This window comes from Papaver somniferum, chromosome 6 (assembly GCF_003573695.1).
Source record: "Papaver somniferum cultivar HN1 chromosome 6, ASM357369v1, whole genome shotgun sequence".
Taxonomy (NCBI): Eukaryota; Viridiplantae; Streptophyta; class Magnoliopsida; order Ranunculales; family Papaveraceae; genus Papaver; species Papaver somniferum.
Genome location: NC_039363.1, coordinates 3,841,252 through 3,858,006, shown reverse-complemented (window position 1 = coordinate 3,858,006; position 16,755 = coordinate 3,841,252). Strand labels below are relative to the sequence as shown.

At 36.9% G+C, this 16,755-nt stretch overlaps 1 protein-coding gene and 1 pseudogene across 1 annotated transcript; one reads left to right on the top strand and one right to left on the bottom strand.

Annotated features, from left to right (window-relative positions):
• The first annotated feature begins 8,178 nt into the window (after window positions 1-8,178).
• LOC113290348 lies at window positions 8,179-13,825 on the top strand (annotated as a pseudogene).
• Window positions 10,969-12,861, bottom strand: LOC113290347 (magnesium-transporting ATPase, P-type 1-like). The gene is made up of 4 exons (XM_026539959.1): window positions 12,836-12,861; window positions 12,579-12,681; window positions 12,330-12,482; window positions 10,969-12,222 (listed from the first exon to the last, which is right to left on the bottom strand). The coding sequence occupies exons 1-4, from the start codon at window positions 12,859-12,861 to the stop codon at window positions 11,050-11,052; spliced, it is 1,455 nt and encodes a 484-aa protein (XP_026395744.1). The 3' UTR covers window positions 10,969-11,049.
• Window positions 13,826-16,755: the final 2,930 nt, after the last annotated feature.

Sequence of the window (16,755 nt, the reverse complement as noted above, 5' to 3'; positions counted from 1 at the left end):
CCAATATACTAGAAATTTCCAGCAGGGATTTAGGACAAAAATATCTTGGCACTCCTAATGTGTTTCAATCTTCTAAAATCCAAACTCACATGGGTATTCTCAAAGTTGTTGATGTCATAATCTCTATCTTGTTTCATAAGCTCCTATCTCAAGCTGCTAGGACTACTCTAATTAAGCACATTGGCCAGGCTATCCCCCTTTTTCAAATGGGAGATTTTCTTATTCCTAAGCATCTTTGTAACCAAATGAACTCTCAAATCTGCAAATTCTGGTGGGGGGAACTTTAGACCCAAAGGATAGAAAGATGCATCTACTTGGCTGAGACATTTTATGCTCCGCTAAAGCTGAAGGTGGTTTGGATTTTAGGAAGGATGAATTAAATAATCTGGATATGCTGGCAAGGAATGCCTGGAGAATCCTAATTGCTTATTGTCCACTGTTCTTAAGGCTAAATACTTCCCTAGAACTGAGTTCTTGAATGCCAAGTGTACGTGTAAGTGCTATTAGACTTGGAAGTGTCTTCATGTCATAAAGGAACTAATCAAGCCTTTAATTTCTTGGATAGTTTGGGATGGTCAATTTTTGGACCCATGGTGTGATAAATGGATACCTACTTTGGGTTCTGTTACACCCAACCCTCTAGTTCCTCCTGATCCTAGTATTAAAGTGCCTTATTTTATTGATCCTCAATCTAGAAGTTGGGATGTGTGTAGAATTAACACCCACTTTGATAATTTTTTTGTCCAGAAGATTATCACTATTCCCTTAAGCCATCTTTGCACTCCTGATAGGAGGATTTGGGATCTTTAAAAGAATGACAAGTTTTCTTCTAAATATGCCTCCTTGGGTCTCAGAGGCCTTAGGCCTTCCCCTTGTAAAAACCTTTGGAAGCGTATTTGGAAAGTTAGAGTTCCTTACAGAATTCAATTTTTTTTATGGAGAGCAGCTAGAATTGCTTTGCCCTACAGAACTGTCCTTCACACTAGAATGCCTTTGCATAGTATGAATTGTCCTAGGTGTTCTGATCCTCGAGAAACTATTATGCATGCTCTGATCACTTGTCCCTTTGCTAGCAGAGTCTAGTTCATCTCTGAATTCAACATAAACACTCAATTTTTTTTTCAAAATACGTTTTTTATTGATTGGCTTCTATTCTGTTAATTGATCCCCAATCTAAACTCCCTGAGGATGATTAATGTTTTTTTGTGCCTATTTATGGTCTCTTTGACTAGTAGAAACAATTTCATCTTCCAAAATATTAAGGGAAACCATACTACCGTCCTTGCTAATGCCAGAGCTATGCACCTCACTAGGAAAACTAGTTTGCCTGTCTGTACTACTATCTTTGTCAGTATTTGTGACAAATGGATGCCTCCCTCTATTGGTTGGATTAAATGAAAAACTGATGGTGATTTTGATATTATCTATGGAACAAATGGTGCAGGGTATGTAATGCGAGATTTCTCAAGAAAAGCAACCTTTTGTGCGTCCTTAGTTTTCAAAGTATTTTCTGTTGAAGAAGCTTAAGCAAGAGCCATCTAGGAGGTACCGAAGAAAGCTTTGGAGCAACGTCTAACTCACATCATCATAGAAGGCGATTCAAAGTCCTTTATCGACCAATTTTCAGCAAGAAATTTCGAGGGGAACTCGCGTACGGACTATCTTTAAAGACATTCAATTTTTCTCCTCTAAGTTAGTTGCATGTATCTTTACATTCTAACCTCGTTATTGAAATTTTATAGCTCATGAGCTTGCTCTGTGGGCCAAAAACAACTATTATGCCATGTACTGGTCTACTCCTCCTGTTTGGCTCTTACCAACAGTCGAGGAGGACCATTAGCCTTGTTGAAGGCCTTCGTCTAAAAAAAATAAAGAATTAACCATTCTCTTAAAGACCTTAAAATTTATGTTTGACTACTTCCATGTTAGTTATTATTGAGAACATATAATTCATATATTTTTTTATTAGATTTGGAAATAATAGCTAAAATTACTTTAAACAAAAAATAACACATTTAAAAAAAAAAAGTAGTTTTATATGGTTATATTATAATTTTTCGAGTTGATCCAGTTAATCGGGCTACAAATATGGGTGTCCATATTTCTAAGTTAACTTGTGTTAATGATATTTGTGCCTGGTTTACCAATTCTTTAAAAGCACATTGTCCATGCCCACCCAATGGATTAGATGGTTTGGCCAACCTAATTCCCAACCCTATTTTTGAGTCACTTGTCAAAAATCCTCTATACAATGGGCGGAGCATTGTAGTGCATGATGGTCCATTGGTGCTGTAACATCCGAGTTTCGGACCTGGGTCAAACTCATATGGGGATCCGAACTCGAAGATTTACGGGTAGGAAAGAGACTCAAAGATTTATTTTTATATATTTAGATTTATTTGGATATTATCACATAACTAGAAATAACCCGTGTTAACAGCACGACATGCGCAGGTATAATTTTGTATCATAATAATTTTCATAATTACCACACACTATCATAAGACTTAGTTCGACTCGTAAGAACTTGTCCTTATGAAAACTTTATACATTTTTCATCAAAATAATTATATGTTCGACTACATTTCCAATTGATTAAAAAACAATAAAAAAAATGATGATATTTTTGATAAAAAAATCACGCAGACTGTCTTATTTTTGCATTAGATAAATATTTTTTTTACGATCCCCAAAGATTAGTGACCTTTGATCAAACCATTAGGCGGGATCCTCATCTTATGAGTAATAAATGTAATTACATCCTCCCAGAAATTCTTCCTCGATCGCAGGGACTATTGTCCTGTGTTCATCATCCGTATGCCTGTGTAGGATGTAAAGATTGATTAGAATGCATGACTAATATTTTATTTTATGTAAAGAAAAAAAAATAGTTTCATTCAGATCGCGATAACAATATATTCTCGTTTTCGTCAATTATTAGTAAATCCAAAGTAGTGATTTTGTTGATAATAATCAGTCTCTTTCGCGTTTATTATCGCCATTAAATCAGTCTCTTTCCATTTTCTTGCAACACGAAACTTGAGTATTGCAGGTATGTTTTCATCGCAATCATGCATTCTCGAAAAGGACGCAAACACGTTTTTTGCAACGGTTTTCTTGGGGCTACATCTAATCATGTTTGACATATTGATACTCTTAAACTAAAAATTTAACCAAAAATATTAGTTGGGAATGAGTGAATAATTTGGAAATGAGTGGATGGGCCATGGGTGTGGTTGAAGAAATATATTCCTATTTATACATGCTCATTGAGCAATGGTAACTTGCAATGTTAAACTTTTAATTTTTTGGATGCTTTTTTTCTTGTTTATGGAAAGGGCTATATGTGTGAATATAAAAGCAGATGTTTTTTTGCATGGTATGTACTTTTTATATTATTTATGCGTAAGCATCTGTCATGATGGTGGGAGGATAATTACGGGAGTGAAGCCTGGAATCAAAGATACCAAAAACAGATAAGGTAAGTATTACGAACTATGGAAGCATGACGTCCAGTAAGCTGTTTTCTTATTCTTATTATTCTTATTATTTGTGTTAACATATCTAATACGAATGCTAGCATTTACACTGGTTGATTTTTGGAGAACTATCAATATCAAGCATCATGCACTATTCTAACAAAACATTTACACTGTTTGATTTTTGGAGAACTATCAATATCAAGCATCATGCACTATTGTAACAAAACAATCTTCTATCTGTTTCAAAAAATGTAAATATTTCTCATTTGTCCATAACCCGCCACTGCATTCTCCCATTATTTCTATTTTTAGTTGCATCTCTATGTATCGATCTAGAGTAAACCGGTCAGACCCAAACGAAGAAAAACAAATCAAAATCTTCCATTCTTCCTCTTTCCAGTTGCATATCTATGTATTGATCTAGCAAAAAAATCTTCCACCCTTTTCAAATAATGTAAATATTTCTCATTTGTCCATAACCACCACAGCGTTCTTCCATTCTTCTTCTTTCCAGCTGCATCTCTACGTATCGATCTAGAGTCATCTAGCTCAGACGCTCAAACCCTAATGAAGAGAAAAAGAAATCCCATAGAAAGTATAACATATTTTTTAGGTGTTGTTGTTGTTGAGAACTGAGATAGTTTTTGAACATATTTTTATTCCCCAAAATATTTTTGTAACGTTTTTTTTTAAAGTATATATTTTTCTAAAGTTCTTTGTTCGTGGAGTTTTACATATGGTAATTTTAATGTTATTTTGTTTTGCAGGTTGATGAAGGTTGGTTTATTCGATTGTAAAAAATGTGTGAGGGATTTTTTGGGTTTTACAAATTGTAACTCCTCAGGTTTTGCACTCCCCATAATTTTCCTCACCTTATTTGATTGTTTATTCGTTCAATGAGTACAATGAAAGTTATTCTTTGGATTTTTGAATTTTTACCTATTTTCTATATTCAATGAGTAGAATGAAAATTATTCCTATTATTTTTAAAAATAACACATTATCTTTGTATTGCAGGTTGATGAAGGTTGACATTTTTTTAAAGATATGGTTGAAAGTTATTGTAACATTTATTTTGTTAGTTTATTTTTTTTTTTGTAATGGTACCATTTAATGGTTCTACCATTTAATTGAAGATAAGTAATTAATAGGGTTAGAAAGGGGTTACAAACACCATAGCCGTTAGATGTCTTTGGATGAGATGAGACTGGGATGGTCGAATCACATGTTTGTCTCTGAAAATGTTATCCGACCATCCAAGGCTCAAAAACCCATCATGTTTTGTATTATACCTATTTTTCTGTATACAATGAGTAGAATGAAAATTATTCCTATTATTTTTAAAAAGAATACATTATCGTTTTATTGCAGGTTGATGAAGGTTGAATTCCTCATATAAGATGTTGGATTCCTTATATAAGATGTCCTCCTCTAAAATGTCCTCCTCGTCAGATCAGCATCAACTGGTGTCGGGCGTTTTTGTGCTTTATGTACTTGCATTTCATCAAATTCTTTTTACCAGAATTTCAGTTGTGCCTAATTTATCTTTGTCGTGTCTATTCCTTCTTCTCATGTATGCATTCAAGATATTCTTTTCAATTGCGTTACGATCTTTTTTCATTTCTGAAGACACTTTTTTATGCTCAACTATTGTGACAATATCGTTTTTTTCTTCTTTTCCAAAAAAATATTGAAGCTAAAATTTTGAGTTGATGATTGTGCAACATCCATAACTTTCTTCTGAACTTTTTCCTTTTTCAACACCCACTACTTCCCATTTATCAACTTTTCCAATAACATTCAGATTTGAATTACCATGTACTGATCCAACATTATTGGGGTTAGTGTTTGAATTTATTTCTGGTGAAGCATAATGAGAGAACCATGTTGGGATTAACTACCATGTTGGTATCCACCGGTCTCGTAAGGGGTTCCTTTGGTACAATATATCCATCCAACGGATCAGGGTTACATCGGTTCAGTTTTCTGAGGATGTGGAAGCATGCTTCGTGCTTGAAACTAACTTCTTGTTCTTTGCCATTTCTTTCTAGTTTTCCTTTGCTACTGTTTTATCAATATATAAATTAGCTATTACAACAAATTGATAAAACATTTCAAAATCACTTAAATAATTTGAAATGCAACTTACCACATAGATATCAGTATCACCGCTTCCTCTTTGTCAGTTCATTTGCATCATTAAAGCTACCCAACCGTTTAGGTCTTTGCTAATTGTACCAAATGACTTGACAACCCGGAAGCATCACCCTGTTTTGGATTCCTAGTTTTCAGACAAATTTGTATAAAAATGTTCCCCTGAACGTATGATATGGTTGTCCCACACCGTTAATTGTATCAAACGTAAATGCTGCGTAACCTCTAAAAATAGATTTATCTTCATTAATGGTGCCCGAATATGCGTAAATAAATCATCATTTCTGACCTTGCAAACTTCCCTTTGTTGGTACAATATTGTTTTTATTTTTCCTTCATAGGCTTAGTTTTTCAATCTTTTCATTTTTTTTTTTGTTTAATTCCAAAGCAGTAACTTATAATTAATTGACCTTTCTCGGAATTTCAACTAATAATTAACTGACCTTTCTCGAAATTTCAACTTACTACTAATAATTAATTGACCTTTCTCGAAATTTCAACTGTGGCCTTTGTTATTGTTGCTACTGACTACTGACAGTAGTAGTGTAGTACTACTAATGTTGCTGTGTTATTATTCGCTAAAGGCACACCTATGATGTAAGATTCGAACACTTATAAAGCTACTGAGATCTTTACAATTACTGTTGGTGTTTAAGAATGTAAACTTGAAACTATAAAGTTGATTTCAAAATGTGAGAGATTGATTTTAAAAATTTAGTAAATACCGGCATTAAATAACCGGAACCGATGCGTACCCGGCTATTTAATCATGTCCGGTTTTGGGTCCATTAATCTAAGAAACATACCCGAAACGGTTAGGACTCGGAACCGATAAATATAATAGGGTCCGGTTCTGATTAGTGTAATACCTGAGAGAAATCGGACCCACTGACAGCCCTACGACAAACTCTTTTATTTGAGTGTTTGTTTTGAGCATTGACAACCCCAATATAGTGTAAAATGTGTAGATCTGCTAGTTTGGCAGTCCCATTGAAACTGCTCTTAGTCTCTTTATTTTGGACCGGACTTGGGAGGAAAATCAATGTGAACTTATAGGAAAACCCAATGATTCAATACACCTGACACTAGTTAGCACTTCGGCGTACGAGAAATGTTCGGAACGAGATACATACGAGTATTATACGGATTCGTAAAAGTTAAATCCGATCAAAATCTGTTCAACGGTTCATGATACAAAGTAATACCGAACGGTAAATTTACGTACATAATCTGTTTTCAAAATATGGATTCGGCATACAACTTCAGCATATATAAACCTGTAAAAAGAACATTTTTAACATAATCTCTCCTTACATATTACGATTTAATAATTTAAATGAACTATAGATATGATATGTGCATTACCATGAGCAATATTGATATCAAATTCATGCATATAAAATTTTAAAAGTCAAAAATATAATAAAGAATGACAATTTAGTGATGAGGTGTAAAAGTATTATACGGGTCATAAGTTTCAGTAATCCATAAACACGCAGATCATTTGTTTTGGACTAAAAATTCACAAAACTAAATTAAGATTCCAGATACAGATGATGTTGGAAAAAAAATGGGTTTCACAAAGGATGAATGACACAGAGAAGAAAGTGTTGCACTCCAAAACTTTCAAAGCTTGTATAAACTTCTTTTAGACAAATATTTCTACCCTCCCAATAACAATTGGCGATTACAACAGGTATGCGAAATATTGCCTTCAGGATACAATGAAAGCCCTGCAACGAAAATTTGAATTCAAGGTTTGTACCCCTTGATTCAATCAAGAACACACAAAGAGATTTCTGATTTCTGATGATGCTTTTTGAAACAGAGAAAACAGATTGATTTTTCTTATATGTTAAACGAAAATGGGAGAAGCTATTTATAAAGGGTTTTGCACCTGTTGGGAATAGGTTTTTTTTATTCGCCAACAGGTTTCTATTCACGAAACGTCAGGTTCCTTCATCAACAGACATCAATGGTGTCTTTTGGATTCGAAATTTTCGAACAGGCTTTTATCGGCGATGCCCCCAAGACCCCCTTTGGTTAGGGGCGTTGAAAATATTCCAATAGATGATGCATACGTATTCAATTGTTACCGACTGACTCCCGAGCTTACTAACTAGGCATGTGAGTTGTGACAGCCATTTTAACCGGGTGGGAATAAAGAATTCAAACTAAATGGTCTCCGTATGGTCACTCTCTCCAGTCCAGTCTTCATCTTCAGTTGTTGATTATTATAATACAGAGGGCTTTGTTAAAACCAGCTGCAGTGATTTTTCACCACACGAATTAGGGGCAGATGGTGAGACTTAATACGGATCATCATCAAGTAAATGTATCTGATACTGATTCTTCTTCTTCTTCTTCTTCATTGAGAATCGAGCTTGATCAACTTAAGGCAAAGCTCTCTCTTTCGAGTCATTTTGGATCCTGGGTTGCACCTGACATTGATTCTTCTTCTTCATCATCATCATTGAGAATCGAACTCGATCAACTCAAGGAAAAGATCTGTCTTTTGTGAAATTTTGGATCCTTGGTTGTACCTGATGATTCTTCATCTTCTTCTTCAAAATTAAAAACCGAACTTGATCAACTCAAGACAAAGATCTCCCTTTTAGGTAATTTTGCATCCTGGTAGCATCTAAATTTGGTGATTTTTCTTTTTGGGCTTTCAATTGTTGATGAGATTTTTTTGTTTGCTGAATCTGATTCTTCGATTACAGGTCCGGGAGTGGATAGATTGAAAGTAAAAGGTGTGAATTTGGGCAATTGGTTGGTTATTGAAGGATGGATGAAACCTTCATTGTTTCAGGGCATTCCACAAGGAGATATGCTTGTAAGTATTCTTCATTTATGTGATGATTTTGTGAGAATTTCAACTTTTAATTCTTGTAATTTTGGTTGTTAATGGCTAGCTAGTTCTCCATTGGAATTTTTAATGTAGGATGGAGCAAAGGTTAGGTTCAAATCTCTGAGCACAAATAAGTTTGTATGTGCAGAGGAGGGAGGGGGTTCCGGGGTTGTCACCGTAGACAGGGAAAAAGCTAGTGCTTGGGAAACCTTCAGAGTAAGAAATAGAACATTTTTTTTCTTTCTGAAAGGTGCTGGATATTGTTCATGCGTTTAATCTTTGGTGCAGTTATGGAGAGTGTCTCAATCGGAATTTCAGTTTCGCACTTATAGTGGGCAATTCCTATCCTGTGCTGGAGAAGGGGCTATTGTCTCCACGACATCAAATTATCCGTCTTCCACTGAAACATTTTTTATTGTGAGGAATAGCAATGGTAGAGTTCATATTAAAATATCTAGTGGTACATATTTGCAGGTATATGATATGCTGATCAGACATTTTCCAATTCTCACTTGATGTTCGGGTTGTTGTAATTCACATATGATATTTGTGACTTTCTTTAGGTGTCTTCTGGAAATGAGCTCAGAGCAGACTATGTAGGGAATCCAGGATGGGAAGATAATGCAGCCACATTTGGAATGACTTTAGATGGGGAAAATATGCGTGGGGAGTACCAGCTCGCCAATGGATATGGATATGAAAAGGCGAAACAAGTACTCACTGTAAGTATCCCATTCCCCATAACACTTGAAGTCCCGTAAGCGTTGGTAATTAAACGGTTCCCATAACACTAAAACTCCAGTAAGAATGACCTTTAGTTTTATTACATTTTATTTGAACTATAGGGAACATAGGAGCAGCTATGTTACGCAAGCAGACTTTCAGTTTCTTAGCAAAAACGGTATAAACACCGTGAGGATTCCTGTTGGGTGGTGGATTGCTCAAGATCCCAACCCACCGGCTCCTTATGTTGGGGGGAGTTTGGCAGCTCTGGATGATGCATTCAAATGGGCACAGTGGGTTTCGCTTTCAGATTTTCCTGTTATCATGGTCCCTAATTTTCTATTACTGTTCATGAATAATTGCCTCCATACCTTCTCTTGCAGGGAATATAACATTAAATGCATAATCGACCTTCATGCAGTTAAAGGTTCCCAAAATGGATGGGATCACAGTGCAGGTCGAGATGGTTCTGTGGGCTGGCCAACATCTAATGAACACATCCAGCAAAGCCTTGATGCGATAGAATTCATAGCTTCCAAGTAAAATACATTTATCTTTAGATATAACCACTCTTAACAATAATTGTCGTTGCTCCCCAATTTTTGCCCATTAGGTATCAATAATTGCATATACGACTTCCCCTGGACTCTCTGGAATCAAGTTGAATTTCGTGTTTCCATTTGCTCCTAACGAGCACGTCATACTTCATTTGCAGATATGGAAGCAATCCTGCTTTATTGGGGATTCAACTTTTGAATGAACCAAAAGCTCCTGAAGTTCCGCTCGATACCTTACTGGATTACTACTCAAAGGGATACAATATTGTCAGGAAATATTCAGCTACAGCTTATGTAATAATGTGTCAGTTGATTGGCGCAGACCCATCAGAGCTTTATCATGCTATTGCGAACATGGGTTTATCAAACGTAGTGGTGGATGTACATTTCTACAATTTCTATCGATCAAAATTTGATACGATGAGCCCCGCAGAGAATATTCAATTCGTCAAAGAGAGCAGGAAAGCTCAAGTAGATTCCCTAAACAGTGCTAATCGAGATGGTCCATTGGTTTTTATTGGTAAGACTTGTTTCCATTAAATTGTGTTTATTTGGAAGTTCTTATGTACGAACTTGTTTCCTGTGTATGTTAAAACAAGAGATATAGCTTGTTGTTCATAGAAAAATGAAGAACTGGTAACTGGATACAGGGGAGTGGGTGAATGAATGGAGCTTTAGAGGCGGTTGGAGAATTATCAAGACTTTGGTGGAGCACAGTTAGATGTTTATGGTTCAGCTTCTTTTGGATGGGCATATTGGTCACTCAAGAATGTTCATGATCATTGGGATCTCGGGTGGAACATCAAGAACAAAATCCTGCAGTTATAAGGTACGAAGAATTACACTATTAGTAGTACTACCAGTTAAATCAATGTTACATTTGTGCAACTCGGCTTAGGTTTGCCTGGGAAGTATCGGCTCATTTGGTGCTCGTAACTCATCCTAAGCAATTGCAGTTATTCCTATTGGCAAGTAGATATTGCTACTTGCACAATGATTATCATTTTACGGAAACCTCTTTATAAGAAAAAAACTCGTGTAGTCATTGAGTATAAATAAGAATAAGTTTTGTGTCAGTTTATGGCAACCTCTTTATAAGAAAAAAAACTCATTTGGTCCTGAGTTGTGTCAGTTACAAATAAGAATATGTTTGGTGTGAACGAATTTGCGGACATAATATGTTGCATCGGAGAAGATGAAATAAACAAAAACATCACACGAATTTCAGATGCCTGTATACATTCTAAAATGTTGAGTAGTGAATAATGTACATAGAAATCACTTAGAGCCATTCTTTATAAGTTCTAATGTAGACTCTCTTGACCACCTGACTGAGAAAGAAATAACCAAGAAAAAGCACATCTAGGAAACCAAAATAGGACAATGGCAGGTCAGTCATTCCCATTACTTTCCATATAGGTGTAAATGGCAGTGCAATCCCTACAGCAGATATCAAAACAGTGGAGCAGATCACAGGCCATGACGCTACTTCCTGGATGAACGGAATTTTCTCTGTTCGGATCATATGGATTATAAGGGTTTGCATGAGTAGCCCTTCAACAAACCATCCAGAATGGTAGAGCTTATCTCCGGAGGAGGGATGGTATACTTCGTAGTAGCACCAAAAAAACACAAGACACCCTATATCAAACATGGAGCACACTGGTCCGTTCCATAGCATCAACATAGGTATGCTTTTTGATGACCGCCGCTGAGGGAACTTTGCATAGTCTTCTTCTACCGTGTCCCAAGGAATGGGAATCTGACCGACGTTGTATAAAAAATTCTGAACAACGAGTTGCCTTGCTGTCAAGGGCTCGTATCCCAGGAGTACAACTGCAATTAGAAGTGACACAATACTGCCCACATTTGCCACCACCGATAACTTTATGTACTTCATTGTGTTCCCATAAGTAATTGTTCCTCGCTCTACACCGGAAACTAAAACGTTTAAGTCTTTCTCCAGTAGTATAATGTCAGCAAGGTCTTTAGCCACAGATACACCTGAATCAACTGATATCCCAACATCTGCAGCATCCATTGCAGGCGAGTCATTTACTCCGTCTCCCAAGAACCCGACAACATGATCTCCAGCTGTCTGCAGAGACTGAACCACGCGGAGTTTCTGCGTTGGGGTCAGTCGAGCGAAAACCGTAGCCCTCTGAACTGTCTCATGAAAGGTTGAAGGGTCTAAGAGTTCGAGGTCTGGTCCTGTGGATGCATAAGTAGTTCTAATTCCTACCTCTTTGCAGACTCTTATAGCTAAGGAGAGTGAGTCTCCAGTTAATACTTTGGCTTCTACACCCTTCTCCGCTAACCTCCGAAATGCTTCCTTGGCTGAGCTCTTGGGAGGGTCATAGAAGGTTAGGATGCCAAGGAAAACCATGTTTGATTCCATTTTTCTCTGTTTACTAGGCCAGTATCGGTAGATTCCTGCAACACCACATAAGCACCACTTAAGATAAAAATACGCAGAACATAATTTGTTTAAGCTTAGAAATTCCTTGAGATATTTGTTATTTGGGAATGTCCTGCATTATTGTTTGGAAGTTCGCAACGTACCGCAATGAGCCAATAAGAAATATTTCGAACGCTTTTCCCAAATGTGTCAGGTTGTTTATTCTTCCCAATGGTCGAGAACATGGTACTCATGTAAGTCTTTGCGCCAGTTGAAACCATTAAAGCAGTACCACTACCGGATAAGCCACTAGTTCCCTGAAATATGTTTTATCGTCACCATCAGGTACCAAAATTAGACAAACGATACACACGATGGAGTGGAAGAAATGAACTATATATACATTTGCATACCATGAAACAAATGTTTCTTAACTCTAGCAAAGGAGTCGTTCGATCTTCTCGAATATTTGCTGTTTTCTTTGTTGTCCCTGACTCCCCTGTTAATGAGGACTGGCTGTTCAGGAAATAGGATAGTAGTTACCGATCAGTAACCTTTTTATTTTTTTGAAATAGAAAAAAAAGAAACAACCATGAACCCTAAATCTTGAACTGGTCAGTAACTTTGACTGAAAAAAGATTAGGGCATGGCATGAAAGAACTAATCCTACCTGACAATTAGATGTTTTGAAGTCATAGTACATGAGCATCAGAGGAAACTAAAGAGTTTGAGAGAAAGATCTCTATTGCATTGTACTCCCTACGTCCCTAATTAGATGACGTAGTTGTAGTTTACACAATTTTTAACACAGGGATATTAGTAAAACTTAAAAATGATTTATCTTTTAAACTATACCACGGTATTTTGTAAACTTTATACCGTTGAAAAGCATTTTAAAACACTTACGTAACGAATATAAACATAATTATTAAATTATACATATTTTTTATAGTAACAAAAATAGGTCATCTATTTATGGGATAAAACTTAAAACCAAGTAGGTCATCTAATTGGGGACGGAGGGAGTATTACTTTAGATGACAAAGTCATAGTACATATACAAGATTACAACCAGAAAAAAGGGAAACAAAATATACAAAAGATACGTACAAGAGATACTTACAATACTATGACATCATACAATATATATGCAGTTAAAGAGAAGATATGTATAAGATACGTAGTATCTCATAGCACAAAATTGGGGTGTCTACACTACTCTCTGTTACAGTTATGGAGGGTATCTCAGTCGTAGTATCAGCTTCGTGCTGTAAATGGACAGTTTCTATCATGTGCTGGAGACGGGGCATCAGTCACCGCAACATCAAGATCACCATCTTTGAAGACAGAAACATTTACTCTTGAAAGATCGAGCGATAGGGAAACAAATCGAGTTCGGATTAAACTTTCTATCGGTAACAACTATCTGAAGGTATGTATGATACTCTCAGGCCTTTAAACTTCTCACTTGACGTTCGGGTTGTTGTAATTCATATCTGAATATTTTTTGACTTTTTCAGGGGTCTCCAGGAGATGAGCTCAGAGCAGACTTTGAAGGGACCCCAGAATTTGATGATAGTAACACAGCTATATTTAAAATGACTTTGGGTGGTAATATGTGAAGAAATCAAAGTTTGGAGACAGTGTTTATGGTTTTTCAACAGTGAATATTTTGTTTATTCTCATTGATATATATAGTGAAGTTTACAACAAAATAGATTACAACAAATAGAGATATTCTAGGAAAGAACTATATTTACGTAAGACTAAGTTTAGGAAAGACCTAGTAAATTGGGAAACCTAGTAGACTAAGGAAATATAAGTAACAAGAATATATTTTCTCCAACACCCCCCCTCAAGTTGGAGGAGTCGATCCAGAACGAATACCCAACTTGCTAACCAAATGCTGAAACTGCTTGACACCTAAAGGTTTTGTGAATAAATCTGCAAGCTGTTCAGAAGACGGTAGATGTTGTGGTTTGATTAAGCCGTTGAGTAGTTTCTCCTGTACGAAATAACAATCAATTTCGATATGCTTCGTCCTCTCGTGAAATACTGGATTTTGAGCAATGTGAATAGCTGCCTGACTGTCACAGGAAACAACTATTGGAAGAATACAAGGAATTCGGAAATCCTGAAACAAATGACGAAGTCATTGTAGTTCTGCAGTTAAATGTGCAAGAGCACGATATTCAGCCTCAGCCGAAGAGCGAGCAACTGTGGGTTGCTTTTTAGATTTCCAGGAAACTGGGCTAGAACCTATAGTAACAAGGTATCCAGTAGTGGATCGGAGGGTCATCGGGCAGCCTGCCCAATCAGAGTCGGTATATCCTTTGAGTATCAAAGGAGTGGAAGAGGCCAGAAAAATTCCATGACCAATAGTACCTTTAAGGTAACGTAAAACATGATTAGCAGCATCCAGATGTGAAGAATGAGGACGTTGCATAAATTGGCTTAAATAATTCACTGCATAAGTGATATCTCGTCGTGTGACTGTAAGGTATAAAAGTCGACCAATTAAGCGCCGATAAATACTAGGATCTGGTAAAGGCGTACCATCCTCGTATGTCAGTTTTAGATGCGCATCCATAGGAAAAGAAGAAGTGCGCGTTCCAGTGAGTCCAGAATCCTTTAGGATATCCAGAATGTACTTCCTTTGACAAAGAAAAATACCTTTGGAAGAACGAGAAACTTCGATGCCCAAGAAGTATTGTAATTTTCCCAAATCTTTGATTGAGAAATAAGACGCGAGTCTGGATTTGAGAGAGGTGATGAAAATATTATCAGTACCGGTGATAATGATATCATCAACATAAATAAGGACAAAAATGGAAGTATTCCCTTTATGATAAGTGAAGAGAGAATTATCGCATAACGATTTTTGGAAACCTTCAGCTAGTAATACCGAAGAAAATTTGGCAAACCATTGCCTAGAAGCTTGTTTCAGCCCATATAAAGATTTTTTTAATCTTAGAACTTTGGAGGGACCCGCAGAACCTAAACCAGGGGGTAATTTCATGTATATTTCTTCATCAAGATCGCCTTGAAGGAATGCATTGTTGACATCAAGTTGATGAAGGGACCATCCTCGAATGGCAGCAATGGATAATAGCACACGCATAGTGACGAGTTTAGCAACTGGAGCAAAAGTGTCATAAAAATCAATGCCCTCTTGTTGAGTGTATCCTTTTGCCACTAGGCGAGCTTTATATCGTTCCACTGTACCATCACATGAAATTTAATTTTAAACACCCATTTACAGCCTATTGCCACTTTACCGGGTGGAAGATCAACCTGAATCCAAGTGTCGTTGGCCTGCAGAGCAAGAATTTCTTTGGCCATAGCTGCTCTCCATTTAGGGCATAGTTTGGCCTGTGAGTATGTTTTGGGTTCCTCCGTAAGGAGAACCTGAGCTAGGAAAGCTTTATGAGCTGGAGAAAATTTATCAAACGACAGATATTTAGTCATTGGATAAACCGAAGTGGAATTGCATTTCGGAAGATTGCAGTGATAATCCTTCAAGTACGAAGGTGCGGACTTTGTACGATTTGGCCGTGAGGATGATATATCCGGCACAGGAGAAGCTGGTGATGAGGATGGAGGAGGAGAATGATTCGCAGTTTGCGAAGTAGAGGAATTGGTCTGCATCACAGAATTATCTTGCGATGGCATTTCGGCGGTAGATAAGGGATGTCGAGAATTTAAAAGGGAGTCCTGTGCCACTGGGGCCGGGGATGGTTGTGAAATAGTAGAGGGTTGAGTAGAGTTATCTCCATTGGGAGTTAGAATGGAGTCATAGAACGCAAGATCAGAGTCGCGTGCATGATGGGTGATAGTTGAATGCGGAAGAGAACCAATATCATGAAAAGGAAAAAGTGTTTCATGAAACACAACATCTCTGGATATGTAAATTGTCTTGGAATCAAGGTCATATATTTTGTAGCCTTTCTGGTTGTAAGGGTAGCCAACAAAAATGCCCGGTTTAGCACGAGCATCGAATTTGTGAGACGGACGTGGATTGCGACCAAAACAAAGGCAACCAAAAACCCGTAAATGAGAATAAGACGGTAATGTGGACAATAGCATTTCATGAGGGGATTTGTGTGATAAGACGGGGGTCGGCATTTTGTTGATTAAATATGCCGCAGTCAATATGCATTCACCCCAAAATTGTAAAGGGACATTAGACTGAAAACGTAATGCACGAGCGACATTAAGAAGATGTCTATGTTTACGTTCGACAATTCCATTTTGTTGAGGTGTGTATACACAACTTGTTTGATGTAAAATACCATTCTGATGAAACCAAGACTGAAGTTCTTTAGATTTGAATTCAGAACCATTATCAGAACGAAAAGTTTGAAGTTGTGGAATAAATGTAGTATGAGTACCAGAAGTTATGGTAGCAATTTTGTGACCATATTGCCGAATCCCAAATTGGAAAAATTTCTGTAAACATACTAGAGTTTCTGATTTGGCAACCATGAGATAAACCCAAGTGCATCGAGTATAATCATCAACCAAAGTGAGAAAATATCTGGCACCCGTAGAGGATGCCACGGAAAATGGTCCCCAAAGATCAGCATGAAT

What these genes read in the sequence shown, in the direction of transcription:
- LOC113290347 (XM_026539959.1), bottom strand. Translation starts at nt 12,861, where the DNA reads ATGACTTCAAAACATCTAATTGTCAG. An exon ending in TCAAAACATCTAATTGTCAG is followed by an intron (nt 12,682 to 12,835) that starts GTAGGATTAGTT and finishes TTTCCTGAACAG; the next exon opens with CCAGTCCTCATTAACAGGGG. An exon ending in TAAGAAACATTTGTTTCATG is followed by an intron (nt 12,483 to 12,578) that starts GTATGCAAATGT and finishes AACATATTTCAG; the next exon opens with GGAACTAGTGGCTTATCCGG.